Source organism: Sturnus vulgaris, chromosome 6, assembly GCF_052056855.1.
Source record: "Sturnus vulgaris isolate bStuVul1 chromosome 6, bStuVul1.hap1, whole genome shotgun sequence".
Lineage (NCBI taxonomy): Eukaryota > Metazoa > Chordata > Aves > Passeriformes > Sturnidae > Sturnus > Sturnus vulgaris.
Window position 1 is genome coordinate 45869150 of NC_142248.1, and position 23021 is coordinate 45892170.

Below are 23021 nucleotides of genomic sequence, written 5' to 3' on the forward strand. Positions count from 1 at the left end.
GTTGCTGTAAAAATTATTCAGCTTCTCCTTCTGCCTCAGAGTCATTGTTTTGACTCAGTTGCAAGCCCTGATATCCCAATTATCCAGCTTGGGAATCCCCATCCCTCCTGCAGAGCTGTCAGTGATGGGGAGACAAAAAGCATCAATTAATGAATGGCTTGTTCAGTCACTCCAAAATGAGCTCCCCCATCCCCCATAAGGTGTTTGTGTGGCCAAAATTCAACTTAGAAAACCAGGGAAAAGTGGAAAGCAAGCCCAGATTTCAACAGGTCTGTGCCCAATCCTTGTTTCTCTGGAAGCAGGAAAAGTTTGGCCATGTGCTCACCATGGAGAGGTGGAAACACACTGGGGGATTGGTTCTGAGTCATGGGGGAATACAGGGGGTAATGGTAATTTAAATAAATAAAGAACAATAAAAAGGCAATAGAAGGTATTTCAGTGTCTAAATATTTGAACAAGAGTCATAGGATATTTAAAGGGGGAAGAACTCATAAGGATCCTCAAAGGCCAAATCACCATTCACAGAATCCTGGAATGGTTTGGATTGGGAGGCACCTTAAAGATCAGCTCATTCCACCCCCCTGCCATGGGCAGGGACACCTTCCACTGTCCCAGGCTGCTCCAAGCCTTGTCCAGCCTGGCCTTGGACACTTTCAGGGATCCAGGGGCAGCCACAGCTTCTCTGGGCACCCTGTGCCAGGGCCTCCCCACCCTCACAGCCAGGAATTCCCGATTCCCAATATCCCATCCATCCCTGCCCTCTGGCAGTGGGAGCCATTCCCTGTGTCCTGTCCCTCCATCCCTTGTCCCCAGTCCCTCTCCAGCTCTCCTGGAGCCTCTTTAGGCCCTGCAAGTGGCTCTGAGCTCTCCCTGGATCCTTCCCTTCTCCAGATGAACATTCCCAGCTCTCCCAGCCTGGCTCCAGAGCAGAGGAAATCCAGCCCTTGTCCTCCTCTGGGCTCACTGCTACATTGGCACCACAGAATTTTGCTTAGGCATTCAAAAACCATGTGAACACTCAGAAAATCACGCAGAAAAACCAGGGAGGAGGGAAGAAGCAATTCCCCAGGGAATTGCCCGGGAAGCTGAGCTGAGCTCTGTGTGCCCTGCAGGTGACAGTGGAGTTTGCAGACGAGGTGCGGGTGTCGTTCATCTGCACCGAGGTGGATTGCAAGGTGGTGCACGAGTTCATCGGGGGCTACATCTTCCTGTCCACACGGGCCAAGGACCAGAACGAGAGCCTGGACGAGGAGATGTTCTACAAACTGACCAGTGGCTGGGTGTGAGCCCTGCCAGCCTCGCCCTGCAGGAACCCCCGTGGCCATATTCATGTTTAACTTTCCAAAGCTGTCCTTTGAGATAATGCTGCTTAATAAAGTAAGCTTGAAATGTATCTTTTTTTTTTTTTTTTAATAATTGGATTTTTGGTTGGTTGTTTTTTTGATTTTTGTTTCTTTTTCTTTGTTTTGGTTTGGTTTTTTAGTTTTCTTTTGTTTTTTTCTTTTGTTTTTTTGTTTTGGTTTTTTTTTTTTTTTTTTGCATTACCAAACCAATTAATCTGTGTGCACTAATGAGCACTTCTGTTAATTTGCTATAACCAGTATCTGGGCAGGGTGACAGTGCCAGTGACCCACAGATGCAGACTCCGATGGGCAAATCAGGATAAAGATTCAACTGACTTTAAAAAGCCAATTTTTGAAGAGAACTCTAAGCCATCTTCTTGTAAAGCCATCCAGGGCTAAGCTATATGAAGTCTATTTATCATGTTTAGTGCATGAGTGTTTTATTTCCTTTTTTTTTTGTGTTTTTATTCTGTACATTTGACCTGTTTGAAGTCGTCCTGCTCCTGAGCAGAGCTGCCATCTCTCCTCACACTACACCAGGACTCTGAAGGTGCCTGACATGACTTTGAGGATAGTTTTGTGTGGCCTCGAAGATAATCTTCTGTCTGTTACAGCCTGGTTTTATTTGTTTAACTTGCCTTTTGATAATCATTTATATTGTCTTTTTTTTTTTTTTAATTTTATTTGTACACCATATTGTATTATGACACTTTTAGTATTCACCAGCATAGTCACTGTTCTGCCTCTGATATGCAAATTTTTTTCATTATGATATGAAGTAAAAGGTTTATGAAGTAAAGGTTTTTGTGTAACTAATGTAAAAAACCACAAATTTTATAAAGTTGTACAGTTTTTGTAACTAGTCTCACTAGCCAGCTAGGATAATGCATAGATCAGCAGTAACTGTAGGATGTCTGGAAGGGGTACGGGGACAAACCAAGGAATAAAAAACCCACAAAAATTACAATTTCAGTCCAGTAAATTTTGATCTAAGTTAAAAGGGATTCCAGAGCTGTGCCACAACACCCTGAGTAGCTGATCCCTGGGGCCAGGACTGCCAGGTTCATTAAGCCATTCCCACATTAATGCTAACGAGGAGGGATCCTGTGCCCACCCAATGCCAAGGAATAACCAGTGTTGTGTTCCCGTAGTCCGTGGTATCAAGACTATGTTCAAATACATTTTATTTTAAATAAAAGTCAAATCTTTTATTTAACATTCAGCTGCCACTCCTGGTTTTTGGGGTCTAACTGTGCTATGGAAAGGCCATAAACAACTCCTGTAGGATGGAGCCATCCCATGCCAGCCTTGAGCTCCTTATCCCAAGTTTACTGAAACAAATACCACCAAAAAGTTGTAAAATCTGGGAACAGTTTGAGTTGGAAGGGACCTTAAAGCTCATCTCATTCCACCTCCTGCCATGGGCAGGGACACCTTCCACTTGTCCTACGTTGCTCCAGTCCCTGTCCAGCCTGGCCTTGGACACTTTCAGGGATCCAGGGGCAGCCACAGCTTCTCTGGGCACCCTGTGCCAGGGCCTCACCACCCTCAGAGCCAGGAATTCCTTCCCAATATCCCATCTAACTCAGATGAAGCCATTCCCTGTGTCCTGTCCCTCTATCCCTTGTCCAAAGTCCCTCTCCAGCTCTCCTTGGAGTCCCCTTTAAGTTCCCTGTAGATCCCAGTGGGAAGCAGCCCAGGGATTCAGGGAATCGCAGGATCTAAGCCAAACCCACCACTGAACTGTCCCCAGCTGCCACATCCACAAAGCTTTCACATCCCTCCAGTGACTCCACTGCTACCCTGGGCATTCCAGTGCCTGCCCATCCTTTCCATCAAGGAATTTCCCCAAAAATCCAATCTAAACGTCCCCTGGCACAGCTCCCATCTCCCCATTTCTGCACTGATCCTTTCACACCACGTGTCCCAGGACTGGCTGCACCCTTGCTCCATAAAATCCAGGATAAGGGGTGGCCTGGTGGGGCTGGGCGAGTCCTCCCACTCCCAACAGGGCGGGGCAGCACCCGGGACGTGCCAGGGATGCTCCCAATCCTGCCCCAATCCTGCCCCAGGCCCTCGGGCTCGTTCTTTGGGATGCTGCAAGCCCGGGCAGCTCCGAGCCACGCGAGCAGAGGGCGGCGAGCACGTTCCTGGCAAGGGAGCACCAGGATCTCAGCAGCAACCCTGGAACTGCTCCAAAGCTGGGTGTGTGATGGGGATGGCTCCCTGAAAAATAATTACTGAAAAATATTGCCTTGCCTGAGGTTAGGCACGATGGGGAGGTGAAAAGATGGAGCAAATCTCCTTGGTATGTCTGTCCATCCCCAGGACCTCGGCTTGGCCTGGCTGGGGGAGGTGATGAGGCAGGAAATGCTGAGCAGAAAAGCAGAGGAGGTCGGGGAAGGGCCATGGGAAGGCAGAGGCTGCTGTCAACCACAGCCCTTCCCTACACAGCCCCCAGAGGGTGGGAGCTGGGAGAAGCCGGGTGGGAAGTGATGCTGGAGGAAACAGGGAGGGGGTCGAGGTGATCCAAAGGAGACTGCTGGGTTTTCCAGGATCCTTCCTACATGAAAACTTCCTTTCTCCTTGGGTGAAAAGATGAGCTGTTGGAGCAAAGAGGGGTAAAAAATGATGTCGTTTTCCTAAAATCTGGAGAAATACCAGATAAAATAGGGCACAGATGGGAATGGCTAAGGATGGATGGGAGTGAGGAGGAAGCATGAGGACCACACTGGAGAAAGGATAAAGGAATAGGAGGGATATTGGAAAAAGGGAATAGGAGGGAAAGGGATAAAGGAGGGAATTGGTGAGAGCTGGAGCCCATGGGAAGGGAAGGATGATCCACCTCAGGGACAGGCAGCAGTGAGGACAAGGAGGTTTTGTGGTTGTTTGCTCCATGATCCTGAGCCAAAGGAAAAGCAGGATGTGGTGGGCACAGAGGGTTTCCAGTGATGTGGAAATCACAGGCCAGGTGGGTTTGGGATGTCTGGGAATCAAACCCAGCAGCAGAGGATGCAAGAAAAGGCACAGCCAGTCCCAGTTCCTGCAGCTCCAGCACTGGAAGAAGACACAAAATAAAGAGATTTCTTTTGCTGACACAGGAAAATCTGGCTGCGGTTGTTTCTTTTGAGTAATCAGAGGAGTAATCCAAATTAAAACCCAAAGGTCTGCCAGGCCGTGGGTGTCCCCAGCCCCCGGGGTGACTCAGCCTCGGGGAGGAAAAGCTGTGACCGCCTGGCATCCACAAACCAGTGGCTGTGCTTGGGAAAGAGGAATTCTTTCCAACTTCCAGTGATAAGCACATGATGGGGAGGGAGATTCAAAGCCAACAGGGCTCTTCAAACCTCGGTTTAACAAAATAAGTGGCAGAGATGCCTGAAAATGGGACAACTCCAGCACTCCAACAGCAGCAGGGCCAGGGGGATGATGTTCCTGCCTTGCTGACCCCACTCTAAGACCTTGAGGAGGGGAAAAGGAAAAAATAAATCACTTTTTTGGCATCACTGATACAAACCGGCTGCCAGGCTGCAAATGCACCTTCTCTGAATGCAGCAGGGGATTGGGATGCCTGTGTGAGCCAGGCATGGCCTGGGGGGTCGGCTGGGATTCCTACGTAATTTAAAACCGTGCAGATGGGCGAGTCCTGGAGCGGGTTTGGAGCGGGGTCGGCAGAGTTTTGGATGCGGGAGAGGTTTGCAGGCGCACAGATATTTTAAAAACACAGCAATAAAAGAAATATGCCTCCATCAGGGCTGTTCCCTGCAGCAGGGAGGGGGTGAGAGTGGGTATGGAGACATCCCGCTGACAGGAATTGATGGAAAAGGGACATTTGGGGACGCTGCTGGTTTGGGGGCAGGGAGGGGGAAGGCGAGGGCAATCACTCCCCATCCTTGGAAATTGTCAAGGTTAAGTGGTTGGGGCTTGGAGCAACCTGGGATAGTGAAATGATAGTGGGGGTTGGAAGGAGACGATGTCTAAGGTCCTTTCCAAGCCTAAACATTCCATGACTGGGATTCTCTAGCACAAACTGATCCCCAGGCACTCCAAAAGGAGCTGGGTTATTCCCTACACACAGGACACGAGGGTTTCCAAAAGCCCTCCCTGGGATGGCCGCCCCAGGGGCTTTCCTGTGGTGGGCAGGGGCTGAAAAAAGCTCCTTAAATGAATCCTTAAAACCCAAGGCAGATGAGTCACTCCAGTGTCTCGGGAAGCTCACTGGAGACTTTGCAGCCTTCGGGCCGGGAAGGGGCTCCTGGGTGGCCAGCAGCACTTCCCTGGCTGTGTGCAAAGACATCTCCCAAATTCCCGGTGCTCAGAGAGCTTTATCCGACCTTGCCCTGCCTTGGCTGACCTCTCCGAACCCCTCGTGGGGTTGAGCATCCCAGGGCTGGGATCAGCAGCACCTTCCACCCCACAGAGGGACCTTCTGAGGGCACTCAGGACCACCGGGGATTTTCTTGGGATGGATTAGGGATGCAGGAAAGCCAGACCTGGTGTCGCCAGAGGCAGGATCCAGGGCAGAGCTGGAACCACACACGGATGTGGATGTGCCTGGGTCAGTGTGGCTCACACAAACCTCATTTCCCAGGTGTATTATCCCTCATCTCTGATGCAGGAAGGGATGGTGAGGATCCAAAGCCCTCCATAGTGGTTTAATGGGTCTAATTAAATTCAGGAGGATCAGTGACCTCGCTCCAAAACCATTCTGGAGACCAGTGGGGGTTTTATTTGTTTGCTTTCAGTCTCACAAGTGCCCTGGGTGCTTTGATTTGCAGCCCCGAGGCACTAAAGAGATAAAAGATCCATAAATATCTGCTGCATGTTATAGATCTGAAACAAATAAAGTGTCCCGTCCCCCCCCAGCTCTTCCCGTAAGCACCAGTGCAATGCGGCCCCTGCTCCCGTTCCCATCGGCATCCCAGCCTTCCCTTTGAAATCCCCTGCATCCCTCCAGCTGTTCCACATACTTCAGCCTTCAGTCTCCCCCCAGAAACTGCTCCTTTAAGCCCTCCCGTCTGGTTTTCATAATTCCAGGATGGAAACGGGGACTTTTCCCAGGCCGAAGGTCGGGATGCAAAGCTGGACTGAAAACAGCCCCGCTGATGGGCTGTGGGGGGAGAGGATGGGGAACTCCAGTTTAAGAAGAACTTGAAATCCCAACATGCCAAGTTCATCCCAGAAAAGCTGCCAGGGAGCTCAAAATCAGCATTTGTGATCAGCATTTGGTCTGATCCGAGGAAGAGGCTGTGGAGCTGCATTTCAGGAGTTTTGCTTTTTTTAGCTTGACACAGGAGCAGCAAAATATTTCCCAAATTCCCAAGTGACTCAGAAAGGCCAATCCCATATTTCACAGTGGCTCAAATAGGCAGGAACCTGTCAGATACTGAAATCATTCAGAAAAATTTCCCTTTGATCTCCAGCTAAGACAAAGAGTTGGTAACAGAGCTCCCCTGTGCTGTCAGCTCCTGGTGAAGCTGCAGATTCCCAGCTGGTGGGAAGCCTCTGCTTGGAAAACTCCCACTCCCCCTCCTCTGAGAATGCAGCAGTTTGAGCAAATAAAGCATTTGCTCTGGGTTTTATTTTTGGCTTTTGGTCAACAGCTGGTCTGTCCCTAATGAGTGAGCTGAGCTTTGATTTCCTGCCTGGAGAAGGGGGTGAGAAATGGGAGAGGATCTGGGTTAGAAATTTGACTCACACCAGTGATCCCAGCTGGGATTTACTCCCATTAGTCCTTTGCCTGGAGATATATCCCAAAGAGAGGCACTGGAACAGCTCAGGAACAAGCATCAGGGGCCACAGGGGAACTGCAGGGGTGCCCAGAGAAAGTGAAGTTCCCTGATCTCAGGCTGCCCAAGGAAAGGCACCACACTGCCCTCCAAACTGGGCTCAGGGAATGGGGTCACAGTGGCTCTGTTGTTCCCCTTGTGCAATTTCTTAATCATCATCACAGAATGGTTTGAGTTAGAAGTGGCTTTAAATCCCATCTTATTCCAACCCCCTGCCACGGCAGGGACACCTCCCATTGTCCCAGGTTGCTCCAAGCCCCAATGTCCAACCTGGCCTTGGGCACTTCCAGGGATCCAGGGGCAGCCACAGCTTCTCTGGGTACCCTGCGACAGGGCCCCCCCACCCTCACAGCCAGGAATTCCTAATTCCCAATATCCCATCTAAACTTGCTCCCTTTTCCACATCTTTTGTTTCAGAGCATTTGAGCCCACTGAGCTCAGGTTTTTGCTCTCCCCCACCAGTGGGAGATGAAATGCTGGTCCCAATGGAATGAGCCCATCTAATTCCTGCCCACCCAGGGGCAGGGATGGCCAGACCTCACCTGGGACACTCGGGAAAAAACAGGTTCCTGGTATCCCTAATGGCTCTCAGCAGATTTAGACAGGAGGGCAAAGAGCTGCTGTGACCCTGAGGAAAGAGTTCTGTGATTTTGCTTTTCCCTGATGAGGCAGTGAGGGCGAGGAGAGCTCTTGGGAATGGCAGACCTGGGAAGAAGCCAGCCCGTCCTTCCAGAGGGACAGGGCTACCCTGAGGCCACCTCCAGCCCCCATCCATGCTGTGTCCCACCCTGGGTGGCCCTCTGGAGGGACCACATCTGATTCACATCATCTCCCAGCTGAAAATCCCGTGTCAGACACTTCCAAGGATGCAGCCTTAGAGCTGGGAGCTCCTTGGAACTCAGGACGAGCCACAGGGTGCAGCTGACAGCCATGGGCAGCTGCTTTATCTCCTGGATGTTTTTCTCTTTCCCATAAACAGGAGGAGAGGGTGGGAATGTGTCTGAGACAGGGAAATGATGGCAAAGAGGGAGAGGGATGTAAATCTTGCAAAGCACTGGAGTGACAGATAATGGAAGAGAACTGGAATGAGAACAGGGAATGTCACTGGTGGGGGAATGTGGAAGAGATGAAGAGCCAGGATGCCACAGCAAGGGTGGATGTGCCCCTGGCACAGTGTGGAGCAAAGGGCAGAGTCTGGCCCCAGCTGCTCCCCCAGCACCCACAGTGTCCCAGATATCCACAGGGCCTGGAAATGAGAGCACCTGGAACTTTCAAGTCTCAAATTGTCCTCCAAGCCCTCTGTGACCAAGTCAATCCAAACGATGCTGCTAATTAGGCAGAGTTCAAAAACAACCCCGAGGGATTTCCTGTCTCCTCTTCCTCCCTTACAACTGTGCCACAAGGTAAGAGAAAGGAGGAAAAGCTCATAAAGGAGAATTAAGGGAATGATTTTCCTTTCATTTTGAGGGATCTCCATCCCCTCCTGGCCCACACACCCCCAAAGCACAGCTCACCTTTCCCATCCCGTGTGTGCAACACGTGAAATCTCTCCGAGGTACACGGGGCTTCATTAAACTCAGGTCACTGCATCCCAGGGAAGCACCCAGGCAGGAGCAGGGATCTCTCATTGTCTGCACAGGAGCAGCTCCAGGCACGGAGGAAGCTGAAATCTGATGTGTAATGACTCCACCTAGAGGGAAAAAGGACAGGGAGAGAAGGGCCGCGAGTGAGCACAGCAGGGCTGAGCACATTCCCAATCCTGGCACAGAGGAGGGATCAGTGCCTGGACACAGGGATGGCCACTGGGACAAGAGTGGCACGATGACAGAATTGTGGCATCACAGAATGGTTTGGGTTGGAAGGGATCTCAAAGCCCATCCAGTGCCATGGGCAGGAACACCTCCCACTATCCCAGGCTGCTCCAGCCTGGCCTTGGACACTTCCAGGGATCCAGGGGCAGCCACAGCTTCTCTGGGCACCCTGTGCCAGGGCCTCACCACCCTCACAAGGAAAAATTTCTTCCTAATCTCTAATCTAAAGCTTCCCTCATTCAGTTTAAATCCTCTGTCCCTTGGGTGTATCTGAGACCATCAGTTGCCAGTGATCCCATGGCTGGCTCAGATCCCAAAGCCACCTGTCCCTTCCCACCCCCAGGAACAGCTGCCCCTCACACAGAAGATTCTTCAAGTCCTTCACTTGGGACACTTAAATATATATCCCTTAAATATATCCCCCAATACCCATGGAAGAGGAGGGTAAGGGATCAGGGCTGTATTCCCTTTGGAGAAACTTCATTCCTGAATTTAATGGAGCTCATGGAAACACAACCTTTGGGAAACACAGCACTCCTTAAGTGTCCCACTGATGGGGACACCTGCAGAGTGTCACTGTGCAAATGCCACCTTGGTGCCACCTTGGAGGAAGGGGAAAAGGCAAAAGCTGCTATTTTCTCACTAATCCAGGGAAACAGCTTATGGAATCCACAGTGTGCTCATTCTGTATGGGAAGATCTGTCATCCTGAGTGCTCTGCCTCTGGCTGATGAGAAAATGTCCTTTCACCCCAAATCTCCAGAGTCACCTTCAATGTGCACACTCTGTACCTGCAGCACCTCGGGATCAGAAGCATTATTTGGGCTTCACCTCCCATTTCTCACCCCAAGGCCAAATTCGTGCTGGATCTGATCCCAGCTCCATTTTTTTTGGGGGGGTGAGCTGATACTGTTTTACTTCCCACCCAAAGGTGGGTGAGAGCCATAATTAAGTGTCTTGTTGGAGCTTTTTTGGTTGTATTTTTTAAAGCCTTGAGTTGGACTCTGAGCCAGGATATTGGAGCATTATTAAGGAGAGATGTTGTCAGCTATAGGTAGGGATTTTCTCCATTAAAAAAAAAAAAAAAAGTGGGTTTGGGACACGGGCAGGAAAGATGGGAAAACCCGAAGACACTAAACACTTTCAGCCTCCATGGATGTCAGGCTGGGGCTGCAACACCCCTGCAGCTCCAAACACTTTCTGGGCAGTTAAATAACATTTGGCTGCTTGGTTAAAGATGGGATAATTATTTCCAGCGAGGCAGACACGGTCCAGATGCACTTCTCCTTCCATAACTGCACTAACACTACCCCAAACCCCAAGGAAATGCCATTTGCCAGGCCCAGGAGACCATCTGGATGGCAGCAGAGCTTTGCCAGGTTTCCTCTCGACTTTATTAAGCTGGAGCAGGTATTTAGTTCCTCATTATCCATCTGCAGGAAACACTTGGGGGGACACAGCAGCATCTTTCTCTCCAGGAGATAAACAGGCACTGGATCCTCTGCAAAATCCAGGTGCCCAGAGCTGGTTTGTGCAGCTCTTCAGACATTTCCACCCCTCAGGATTTGTTTGTGGCTGGATACAGCCCTGTCTATGAGAGGTTAAAAGATCCCTGGGTATTCCAAGCCCTGAGCATGTTTCCAAAACAGAATGTAAACACTTTTATTGTGACAAGGATTGCTCCTTCTCCCTGCTTTGTGTGATGCAGCAAGGAAAAGGAGAGCACTTTTTCTCTCCTCATAAAGCAGGGTGTGTTCAGGCTCCGACATTTACATCAAACAAGTGCATGGCTCCCTTCCCATCTTTCTGGCTGTCCTGAGGTCATGGATTTGCAATTTCCCTGCTGGCAAATCCAGAGCACTCAAAGGAGATGACTTTGCTGGAGTTTTGTTTTTTTTTTCCTCGCTGCAACAGAAAATGCCACAGTGGAACCTGAGGAGAGGAGATGTGGAAATGAGGAAACAGTGGAAAGGTGTTATTTCAACTTTCCCCTTGGTCTTCAGCAGCCAAATCCTGGCCTGAGATACCAGGGAGCTGTGGATACTTGCTGGCCTTGGGAAGAATTACAGAACACGCTGAGCCAGAAGGGATTCCCAAGGGTGAGAATCCAACTTCAGTCCCTGCACAGACCCCCCAACAATCCCACCCTGGACATCCCTGGTGTCCAAACACTCCTGGAGGTCTGGCAGCCTCGGGAATGTCACCATTCCCTGGGAGCCTGGGCAGTGCCCAGCACCCTCTGGATGAAAAACCCATCCCTAAAACCCAACCAGACTCCCCTGGCACAGCTCCAGCCCTTCCCTGGGTCCTGTCCCTGCTCAGCAAAGAAGCAAAGCCCATTTCAAGTGTGGACTCAGCAAAGTGACTGATCCCTGATCCAGTTTTTCCCATTCTGGGAAAACCAATCAATGTAATTGAGCTGTTGGAGCAAGTCCAGAGGAGATTAAAAGGATGGAGAAGCTCTCCTACAAGGAAAGGCTGGGAGAATTGGGATTGTTCAGCCTGGAAAAGACTTCAGGGTGACCTAATTGCAGCATCCAGTGCCTGAAGGAAGCCTACAAAAAACATGGAGAATGACTATTTACAAGGGCCTGGAATGACAAGGAAGGTTTTCCCATCCAGATCATTCCCCTGCTCTGCTTTAGACTCTTGCTGGTACAAAATCCATGTGCAAAAAGGTTTGTCAGCACCTGTGGTGGGAAATAGGTCTCCAGGACTGACAAACTCAGCCTTGCTGGGGCAGAGCAAGAGTTTTAACCAAAATAAAGGATTTCCCCCTCATTTTTCAATATTCCACTGCACAGGAATGCTGGAGGTCAGAAGCTGAGATACACACACAGAGGACACTGCCCAGCTGTTCAATCCCACGGGCCAGATGCACCTTCTGGGTCAGGGTGTCCCTCCACAGCCATTGTTGGGATCTGGGAGGATGCACCTGGACAAGGATTGTCCAAAAGTCGCTGCATTCCTGCTGCAGGTCCAGGACCTCTGCTCGGAGCCTCAGTGGGGAAAGCTGGGCTGACCCCATGTGGCCATGGCCTTGTTATGGCACGGTTTTGGTTTTAAAATTATTAACTTTCCACTTAGACAAAAATGTAAAATCTACCCCAAATCCATAAAATCTTTCCATCGAGGAAAAGGCACTGTTGAGGGAGTTAAGTTAAACCTCTGTCTGTCATTTTTCACACCATGGAAATGTGTCCACACTCCCAGTGTCCCTGTTCAACCAGGCAAAGCAGCACAATTTAATATTCATTTTTAGCATGGATGGGACATTCCCAGCCCTCTGAATCCCTCAAACCAAACGAGAAGGGATAGGAGGAGAAACCCACACCCAGTTTGTGCCTTTCCCTTGCAAGAAAAGGTTAAATATTGCAGTGGTTCATCTGGCTGCAATCTGGGAGCTTCGCCCCCAGATTTTGGGTGTGCCTGGACCGAGGGAGGTCAGTGTGTGTCATCTGGTCACTCCGGGCCTGAAGAAGTCAAAAATAAGGAATGTTGATCGTTTCCACGGTTACAGAATGATTCATTCCGATGGTAAAGTAACAGGGGAGACACATGGAAAATGAAAATCATGTCTCAGAGGCGTTTTGTGTAATTATTGTGCTCATCAGTTCTCCTGCTGCAGGCTACACGCATGTCCTGACCTCAGCTATTCATAAAACTGTCTCTTGAGATGATCCCAAAGTTGAGGATTTTATTGAAAAGGAATTGAAACCCTCACTCTGTCAGCCTTGGAGGCTGAACAAGGCCCGTCCCAGCACAGGTCTTGTCCAAGCAGAGCAATGGAGCTTCCAAAAACAACTGCACAGAGATAAAAATTATCAAAGTGACGGCATGGAGGGACAGGACAAGAGGTAAGAGCTTTAAATTGGAAGAAGGTGAGTTTAGATGGGATATTAGGAAGGAATTCTTCCCTGTGAGGGTGGTGAAACCCTGGCACAGGGTGCCCAGAGAAGCTGTGTCTGCCCCTGGATCCCTGGAAGTGTCCAAGGCCAGGCTGGACAGGGCTTGGAGCAACCTGGGGTAATGGAAGGTGTCCCTGCAATGGCAGGAGCTGGAACAAAATGATCTTTAAAGGTCGTTTCCCATTCAACCCAGTCTGGAATTCCATGATTCTGTAATTCCAAACCCATCAAACGCCTCAGCCTTGGCGCCCCTGCGGTGGAACGAGGGGTGTGTGCGTGTGTGTGTGCGAGCCGAGGCCTGTCATGCCTCGCTGCCCTCACCCTTCCCCTCGCAGAGCCCACGGGGGCTTCTGTGAGGGTGAAAAGACCCTTCAGGCGGCGGGAACAGCGCCGCGACCTGACCTGCCACCACCACACGGCACCGTCCGCCATCTTGGCGGAGCCTGAGGGCGGGGCGGGAGGGGCGTGGCCTGTGGGGAAGGGGGCGTGCCCACAGCGCTCCCGCCCAACCCGCGTGAGGGGGCGGGGCAGGCCCCAAACGCCGCGAGGCCTTAGAGTTTCTACGAGTGGGCGTGGCCAGTCGGCGGAGGTCGGCGGCGATTGGTTGCGTTTGGTAGCGGTGGGCTGTGATTGGCTGCGGCTGGCAGTGGTTGGCTGTGATTGGCTGAGCGGGGCGGGAGGGCGCGCGCGCGCGCCGGGCCCGGCACGGCCCCGCCCACCCTTGCCACGTCCGTGCGGCGCGTGCGGCGGGGCCGGCGCGCGCGGGTGAGTGGGGCCGGGGGGCCCTGAGGGGCTGCGGGAGGCGGAACCCTGGGACGGCTCGGTCTGGGGAGGGTTCCCATCCCCAGAGAGGCCGCTTCAGCTCAGGGGAGCTGTGGGGACACCACTGAGGGGCTGCGCGTGTGTGTGGGGTTGATGTGACCGCCCCGCAGGTCTCTGTGTGAGGCAACAGGATGCCCCCTCCAGCGAGGGGGTGCCCTCAGTAGGCCGTGTGTGAATTGAGGGGTCCCCTCTGAGGGGTTGGTTTGGGGAAGGGTCCTACCCCTGAGGGGAGCTGTGGGGAATCCCTGAGAGGCCGTGTGTGGGGTCAGGGGGTGTGGGACCCCCCCTAAAGGGCTGTGTGTGATGGAGGGGTTGAGGGGATCTCCTCCGAGGTGGGGGGAGCCCCTCAGAGGTTGGCTGTGCAGGGGAATTCTGTCCCCAGGGGCTGCTTCAGCTGAGGAAAGTTGTGGGCAGCTGGGCTTTGTCACCTCGTTCCCCAGAACTGAGGGGCTGGCAGAGGTCTGGCCAAGCTTCCCAGGGATTTTGGGGGTGTCCCCCGGGATGGCAGCTCGGCTCAGGGGGTCCCTGGCCATTCCCTGCTCCCTACACACGTGGGGATCCCAGGGATGTTCCAGGGAAACTTCAGCTGTGCACCAGGACGACCCACAGGCCAGAGCTCTTCTTCCCTGTACTTTAATCTTTTTTTTTTTTTGTCTTATTTATAATTGACATTATCCTAAGTCATATTCCTGCCTTCAGAAAATGAGCGTAGCTTGCAACTCCGTCCTGCTCCAGCTGTGCCGGAAGTAATTGGGAAAATGACTCTTAATTGGTCACGAATTGCTCATAGAGCATCATAAATTTTATTTTCTCCATGTGCTTTTTCCCCCGGTGTGCTGTAACCCTGAGCTGGAGTTTGAGTTTGGCTTTATTCTGTATAGACACTCTTTGAATGTTGATACGGGCATTTGGGAATTCTGGGGGACAGGAAAAGTGACATTGGAATAGTTGAGTTGTAGGAACAGAGAAATCTGTAGAAATGTTTCTCTTTGCAATTCGTCTTTAGCGCTGTTTCATTTTGAAAATTCACACGGGATGAGAGTTTGTGTTGCTGTTTAATTGCTATAACAGCAATTTTTTTATATGCAAAATTAGGATGAGAGCTGGGATTCAAAGGCCAGTATGTACCAGCAGGTGGCATAAAGAAAGATTTTTGTGTTGTTTTTTTTTAGTTAAGAAACTTCAGTTGAGTTTCTGGAGCCACTTTCACTTTTGAGCCGCATTACACTGTGATTCTTCACAGCAAACATTCTGTTCTTTCTCTGGGTTGTGAGGTGTCTGATTTTAAAAAGTGTCATCCCAAACACTTTTTTCTTTCTGCTGTTTATTTGGCCTGACCACTAGTGTGTGACTGCTGTGTTGTTCATGGTGCAGCTAAGGCAATCTGAAAATTTAGAAAGAAATTAAAAGTTCTCATGATCTCTGCTCATACCAGAACCCTGACCAGGTATTCCAGAGAGGACAGATTGAGAATTATTTTCCTTTATCATAGAATTCCAGGTTGGAAGGGACTTTAAAGCCCATCTCATTCCCATGGGCAGGGACACCTTCCACTGTCCCAGGTTGCTCCAAGCCCTGTCCAACCTTGCCTTGAATGCAATAAGGAAAATACATCTGGGTTTGTGACCCAGAACAACCCCAGCTCCCTTAATCATTAACACGTGTCTCAGTGTCCCCTTGGCACTGCTGCTTTCGCTGTTCATGGACACTGTGGAGCTGTGTAAACACGGGGAGCAAACAGGACAGGCAGGGCTGTGCCTGTGCCATCACCTGCTCTGGGACGTGCCCGACACATTCAATATTTGTGGGGTGGAACTGCTTGGAAAAACGTGCATTATTCCCACTGCAGGTTTTAAATTAACAGGAGTGCAAATGATGGCTAGACAGGTTGTTGGGAGGTTTCTTGAGGGTGATGCTTTCCTTTCCAGAGGGCTGCAGAAGGTAAATGCCCTCCTCAAAGCCTTATCAGGCAGGATTTTTGCAGGACAAACACACGAACTGCGCGTGTTGCCCCGGCTGACGTGCGCCGTGTCCGGGTGCACGCACTGTGTAAACCCAGCAGGTGAAGGCTGAGCAGATAAAGTGAACAGCAGTGTATTCACCTTCCAGGAAATCCCTGAGGAAAATCCCGTGGCATGCTACAGGGGGAACAACTTCCTGAGAGATTAAACCGTGCCTTACCTGCTTCATTGCATTCCAGATCTCTGTTTGCAGCCATGATGCCCGTGGCCACCGTGATGCCCGATGACACGCCCATGTTCGACCCCAGGATCCTGCAGGAACTCGACTGGAGTGAGAACACCACCACCTTTTCTCCTGCTATTTCTCCACTGGATCCAGGGGATGGGCTGGTCCTCAGACCACTTTGCACAGCTGATTTAAATCGAGGTAGAATCCTGGTTTATCTTTGCCACAAATGGCACTGGGGGGCTGAGTTGGTAACTTCTGTTTCTGCAGGAGCTCTCAGTAGATTGGGATTGCTCATTTTCCCTGATTATTATTTTTATCAGTATTATTATTATTTTTCATCATTATTTTTATCAGTAAACAATTTGATGGAACTTTAGAACATCCTGAATTGCAAGGGACCCACAGGGATCATTGAGTCCAACTCCTAAACCTGCACAGGATATCCCAACAATCCCACCCTGTGCCTTGTCCTAACATCTCTTGGGCTCTGGTAGCCTTGGGGCTCTGAGCACATCCCTGAATTTGAGCTTTTGGCATCATGGATTGGGGGGCCCTGAAAATTTGGTTTACTGTTTTAATCCTAAAATTCAAGTAAAATCTTCCAAATAATCCACAAGTTCCCATTCACCATGGTTTTGGAGAGGGAGCACAGTTGTTCACACTGTACCCTTTAATACCAAAGAAACACGAACAAGCATCTTGGTGCATGAATTCTCCTTCAGTTCTGGAATTTGGATAAAAACATTGGTTTGGACTCATTATTCCAGACTCATTTGAGCTTTAGCCAATCCTTCAACATTGTTCAGTTCCATGGTGATGGGATGGTGCCATGGGGATGATCCCTCTCCAAACAGCTGTGTTGGATTGTTCCTTGTTGTTTGGAGCTGGTTGTGTGTCTGTCTCTCACTGAGAGTTGTTTTTTCCCCCTTCTTTCCTGCCAGGCTTTTTTAAGGTTCTGGGTCAGCTGACAGAAACTGGAGTGGTGAGCCCCGAGCAGTTCATCAGTGAGTACCTCATTATTCCTTGGCATTTCCAGAGGGCTTGCAGGGAATCCAAGGATCCTGATGCTGACAGCAAAGCTGCTCAGGTGTGAGTGCCTGATGCCAGAGGGAGGGATTAGTTCAGCTCCCCTGAGGGAGCCCTTGGCACTCAGCCTTGGATCCAGTTGCAGATATCCCCAAGGGCTGCTTGGCTGGGACAGGCCTAAATTGTGAAACTGGTTTTTAGACTGAGCTTTAGATAGCATAGCTGCTAGGATGGATTATTTGGGCTGAATTAAGGTTGCTCCAAGCCATTCTGACCTCAGCTGGAACACTCCAGGATGGGGCAGCCACGGCTTCCCTGGACAACCTGTGCCAGCCCCTCATCACCCTCTCAGGGAAGAATTTCTTCCCAATTTCCCATCTGCCATTCCCCTGGTGCTGTACCTCCAGGCCCTTGACCAAAATCCCTCTCCAGCTCTCTTTGAACCTACTTTAGGTCCCCTTTAGATCCCACTCCCAGGCCAGACAGTGGGAAGGCAGCTCAGGGATTCAGGGAATCACAGGATCTGAGCCAAACCCACCACTAATCCATGTCCCCATGTGTTGCATCCACACAGCTTTTAAATCCCTCCAGGGATGGGGATTCCACCACTACCCTGGGCAGCTGTGCCAGGGCTGGACAACCCTTCCCATGAAATTCTTCCCTGTGAGGGAGAAGCTGTGGCTGCCCCTGGATCCCTGCAAGTGTCCAAGGCCAGGTTGGATGGGGCTTGGAGCAGCCTGGGACAGTGGAAGGTGTCCCTGCCATGGCAGGGGTGGAATGGGATGAGCTTTAAGGTCCCTTCCAACCCAGAGCATTCCATGATTCGATGCTGTAGCACCCAATGTGTGCAGATAAAGAAAAGGAATTTATGTAATTTCTGCTTTTTCATGGGTTTGTCTGACTCTGGGGCTTTCATTTTCTGGAGTCTTGGGTGCATCATCCCTGTGATCACACAGTGATTTGCAGTCAGAGACTGCTGCAAATATCAGACTTAACTGCAGTTTCCTGTGAGCCTGAATTGCCTGTTCCATGCTGTGCCTGCTCCCACAGAAACCTTTGAGCACATGAAGAGATCTGGAGATTACTACGTTACCGTGGTGGAGGACACAAACCTGGGGCAGATCGTTGCTACAGCAACGCTGGTTATAGAACATAAATTCACTCACTCCTGTGCCAAGGTAAATCCTGCAGCTGGGAAGGGAGGAAAAGATCCTGGCCCTGACTCTGGGCATGTTGGTTTTGTGGTGACAACCTCAAGATGTTTAGGTTGGATATTGGGAAAAATTTCCTTGTGGAAAAGGTGGTGCAGCCCTGTACAGGTTGCTTGGGGCAGTGGTGGAGTCCCCATCCCTGGAGGGATTTAAAATCCATGTGGATGTGGCACTTGGGGACATGGGGCAGTGCTGGCATTGGCAGTGCTGGGGAACAGTTGGGCTCGATGGTCTTGAAGGGCTTTTCCAACCTTAAAAATGTAAATATTTTAATAATATATTTTTAAAAATATCAAGTATTTTGTGTATTTAAAAAATATATCACATCCTTGAGTGCTGGGCTGTGATAGTAAAAGGAAGCTTTGGCTTTTCCTAAGGAGAAGCAGCACTTGGAGATGTGTCCCAGTGAGCCTTTGAAGGAGTCACACCTGGCTCTGACAGAGCAGATGGCTGAGGATCTCTGTGCTGGGAGTCCCAGCCAGGCTGTGAACACAGGGAGCTGGAAAGGCAATTCCAAGGCTAACAAACACTTGCCTGTGTTTTCAGAGAGGCAGGATAGAAGATGTGGTGGTCAGCGGGGAGTGCAGAGGGAAGCAGCTTGGAAAACTGTGAGTATTCCCCACCTTTGCCATTCAGCAAGCCCTTACACATCACACCTTCCTGCCAAGCACCTGGGAAGATTTCAGCCAGCAGGGATCACCAGCTGGGCAGACAATGATCTGCAGGAAAACACAGAGAGTGCTGTCAGCCCTCAGTGTTGTGGCTGTGATAATATAATAATTAAATACTCACTGCCCCAGCGTTTTAACTGCTGACTTTTTTGTCTTTTCCAGATTAACGTCCACCCTCACCTTGCTCAGTAAGAGACTGAACTGTTACAAAATCACACTCGAGTGTCTGCCCAAAAATGTGGATTTCTACAAGAAGTTTGGCTATTTGGTATCTGATGAAAACTACATGTTTCAACGGTTCTTTAATTAACAACTTCTAGGTGTTCTGGGTTCTTTTTTTTTATTTTCTTGGAAAGACTGTTCGTGGAGGAGCTTGTGCTACAAACATTCTCTCCGTGGAAAATTTCTATAGTTTATTGCTGCAGATATAACAATCCCTATAAATAATGAACATCAGATGTGTAAATCTTGGGGAAAAAAAAATTACTGAGGTTTTAGAAAGGGTCCTCTGGCTTAGAAAATAAGTTTAGAACTAATTTTTACTACTGTTGAGTCGAGGTGAAGCTTTTCTGTTCTAGCTGAGTTACAAAGGACTCGTTAAAGGGATGGTTTTTAACCAAAGGTCTATATTTTTATCTCAAATTTTTTCTTGCATTGTATTTTTCTAAAGGTTTGTGCTTCTTTTCTCAGTAGCCAAAGGACAGCCCCTGGGCCTGTCCTGCTGGCTGTGCTGGTGGAAGGATGAGGTAGCTGGGGAAGGGATGAGGCTTCTCTTACACAGAATTAGTGACACACAACAGGCCTTAGTTCTGTTTTTTTTTCCATGACACCTCATGGAAGTGCTGGTGGTGCATCAGAAGTTTTATAGGCACTGTTGTCCAAGACTGGAATTGTTACTGTTGGTGCAGGTTGGGGAGAATCCTTACAGGCTGTGCTGAATTCCCAGTCTAAAAAAATGGATGTGTGCTTCTCACTGCAGGGCTCCTGCACTTTAGCTGATAACTTGGTTTTCAGGATAATTACTTTTTTTTTTCTGACATAAAACCCCAAATGTGGTTTGCAACAGGGCAGAGGGTAACTGGGAAACTGGAATATATCCCATATGGGGTGGGGTTCTGGCTGGTAATTAATGGGAGGGGGATAGGGATGGGCAGATTCAGCCTCACCTGAGGGAGCTGGGGGTGTTCAGCCCAGAAAAGCCTTAGAGCCACTTCTGGTACCTAAAAAGGAGGGAGAGGGGCTTTTGTATGGGCAGAACACAGGGAATGGCATCCCACTGCCAGAGGGCAGGGTTAGATGGGATATTGGGAAGGAATTCCTGGCTGTGAGGGTGGGGAGGCCCTGGCACAGGGTGCCCAGAGAAGCTGTGGCTGCCCCTGGATCCCTGCAAGTGTCCAAGGCCAGGTTGGAGCAGCCTGGGGTAGTGGAAGGTGTCCCTGTTGGAATGAGATGAGTTGAAAGTCTCTTCCAACCCAAACTATTCTGGGATTTACTGAACACCCCTGGCCCAGCCACTGGAACTGCAGAGGGCCAGGTGGGCTCTGGTTTTGCCAGGAGGGATTTCCACCTGTGGCACAGCAAACCAGGAGAGAAATCCCCTCCCCCTTCTGCTCCCAAGATTGCTGCTGCTGCTGTGGAGCTTCCCTCTGCTGCAAGAGTGGATCAGTGATTTTAGCACTTTTGCCAGGGCTGAAAAGTAAATAAGGTCCAAACCCTGTTGCCAACAGTGGTGTTTTGTGTGGGGAGTGACAAAGGGCACAGGCATGAATAGGGCATTATACCCAGGGAGGGTTGTTTGTGGGCAGCCAGGCCTTCCACACTGTCCTGCTTTGTGCTCTGGAGAGCGACTCTACAGTGCTGGGGGCTCTGCTTGATCTTCCTGAGGGTTCTCCACTCCATCCAGTGTCTCCTTGGTGATGTCTGCTTTATTTATTGATTATTTTTTTAAAGAATATCTTTGTTTAAGCTGAATAAATGATTGCCACCTCTATCTGGACTGTTTTTGTGGAGTGAGGATGTGCTTGTTGAGCAGCACCACCTGCTCTATTACCTGTTCCCCTTCCCTAAGCTGAAAAGAACACTTTTAGCAATTCCATGTGCATTTCTCTCCCAGGAGAAAGCAGATGTTCTTCTCTCACAGCAGTCTGCATGGCTCAAGCCCTGACTCTCATTCTGTAAAAGCAGCTCCTGCTTTCTGCTCGCCCAAGTGACTGAGGTGGAGTTTCTTGCCTTTCAGTTTTAGTTAATTCAAAATTTCCTCCGATTTAAAGTGGATGATTTGAATTCCATGGTATCTACACCATGTCAAGAGCCCCAGGCCCTCATGAAGAGTTAAAGAGGAGATCAGAGTGAGGAGCAGGTGCTGTGGCCCTGCTCAGATCAGTGTCAAACAGATGAACGAGGTTGAAAGCTGCGGTTTGTGGCTGCATCACAATGGCCCAGGCAGGCACAGCCCCCTGGAGCAGCTGAAGAGCTCTTTGTTGTCCCAGAGGTGACATTCCCACCCCTCTGGAAAAACAGCAACTGGAGAGCTGCAAGTGCCCAGGCTGGGCCTTGGAGGTGACACTGTGGGGTCAGGTGTGCCCCTGGGACACCACGGGGACAGGGACAATGCCACAAGTGCCAGCCCTGAAACCTACCCACAGTGCAAGGGGCTGAAGAGGGAACAGCAAGGGCCCCTGGGTATTTGTTATGTATCTATAAAAAACAGACCTAAAATATAGACGTAAGTATCATATATATGTATATAAATATATGAAGTATATGTATACATAAAATATAGCTATGTATTTATGTATAGATAAAACCTATATTACATTTATAATGTATACATATATATGTGTAGAGAGACTATATACATACACATATATAGAAAGAATATAGATATATATATAGAGAGAGAGAGAGAGAGAAAATCAACCATGACCTCCTTGAAGCAAACACCAAACCTTTCATAAACGTCTTCCCCCTGGGAAACTCTACCCTGGACCACAGAGGCATCTCTGTTTTAGATATATAGAATTATATATATCTATATAGATCTCTTTATATATATTTATATAAATATATATAATCATACAAATAAAATAATAAAAAAATAGCAGTATCTGGACACACAGTTGATTAATACTGGTTTGGATTGGAAGGGACCTCAGAGCTCATCTCATTCCACCCCTGCCATGGACAGGGCCACTTCCACTATCCCAGTTTGCTCCAAGCCTTGTCCAGCCTTGCTTGGAATACTTTCTTTTTTGTCAGAACCAGCCCTATCAGCTGCTCCAGAGGTTGATGTTACCTCCTCCCTGTGACTTAATTTTTTGGCCAAGACCTTTCCCATCCTGAGGAAGAAATCTCCAGCTCCTTCACTCTGCTTCCCCTAAGCTGGAAAAGGCAATTTCAGCATCTCAATGAAGAGCTGTGGATTCCCAAAGATTTGGGTGCTGCAGTTTTGTGTTTGAACCTGGGAAATAAAAAATAATTCACCCTCCACTTGTTTTTCCAGTCCACTGTGACCTGCCTTTAGTTCAACCCCCAAAACCAAATATTGAAACACCTCCTGGCAGTGAAACTACAGCAGACAGACACAGGAAGCTTTAAATAGACAGCTTAGTAATAGATCTGAGGAAAATTAAATCTCAGAATCCCTTAGGATCTGACAGGCAGACAGACTAGAATGGCTGTAAAAGGCACCAGGAGAGGGTAATGCCAGGAAAAAGAACTGGATTGATGAAAAATCCTTAGTCATGGAGCTTGTGAGAAGCAAGGGAGTGTTCCAAGGACCCCAGAGAGAACAGACCCAGACACCAGAGAGATGAATCAGTGCCTTCCATCTGTGTCTCATCCCTCCCCTTCCCCAGGGACCTGCAATAGAGGGGGATTTGCTGCTTCCCAGCCCATTCCAGCAGCAGCAGCAGCACGTGGCTGCCAGTGTCTGGGGGCTGTGCAGGGACAGGGACAGCCCCGCTGCTGCCATGTGGGGGGACAGGCACAGCCCCTCGTGCTCCAGTGGCTGGGAATGCATTTCTCAACAGCTCCAGAGCATTTCTTTATGGAGGGGCAGTTGAGAGCAGGAACAAACCTTCTACAAAAGTGCAAACCAGCACTGCACGCTGAGCCAGGCAGCTGGACACTGACACGCTGCAGTTCTCCAGGAGATACATCACTTCTTTTTCTGGATGTAAAGTTCCTAACTAAAGCATCTCACTATTTATTGCAGATTTCTTTTCCCCCTGAAGGATTTACACTGTCCCATCA

The 23021-nt window shown here is 49.7% G+C and overlaps 2 protein-coding genes across 7 annotated transcripts in view; both read left to right on the forward strand.

Moving 5' to 3' along the window:
- The window catches only part of FERMT2 (FERM domain containing kindlin 2), a 49556-nt gene extending 48163 nt beyond the window's left edge, over positions 1 to 1393 (forward strand). For all 6 annotated transcript variants that reach the window (XM_088166450.1, XM_088166451.1, XM_088166452.1 and 3 more), the window contains one exon: positions 1113 to 1393. In XM_088166450.1, the coding sequence (XP_088022576.1) occupies positions 1113 to 1286 (174 nt within the window). In that variant the 3' untranslated portion in view covers positions 1287 to 1393. The remainder of the gene's footprint in view (positions 1 to 1112) is intronic.
- A 12169-nt stretch (positions 1394 to 13562) lies between these two features.
- On the forward strand, positions 13563 to 20754 carry GNPNAT1 (glucosamine-phosphate N-acetyltransferase 1). Its single transcript, XM_014871467.2, has 6 exons — positions 13563 to 13612; positions 15870 to 16057; positions 16801 to 16863; positions 17936 to 18063; positions 18643 to 18704; positions 18930 to 20754. The coding sequence occupies exons 2-6, from the start codon at positions 15886 to 15888 to the stop codon at positions 19075 to 19077; spliced, it is 573 nt and encodes a 190-aa protein (XP_014726953.1). The 5' UTR covers positions 13563 to 13612; positions 15870 to 15885; the 3' UTR covers positions 19078 to 20754.
- The last annotated feature ends 2267 nt before the right edge of the window (positions 20755 to 23021 follow it).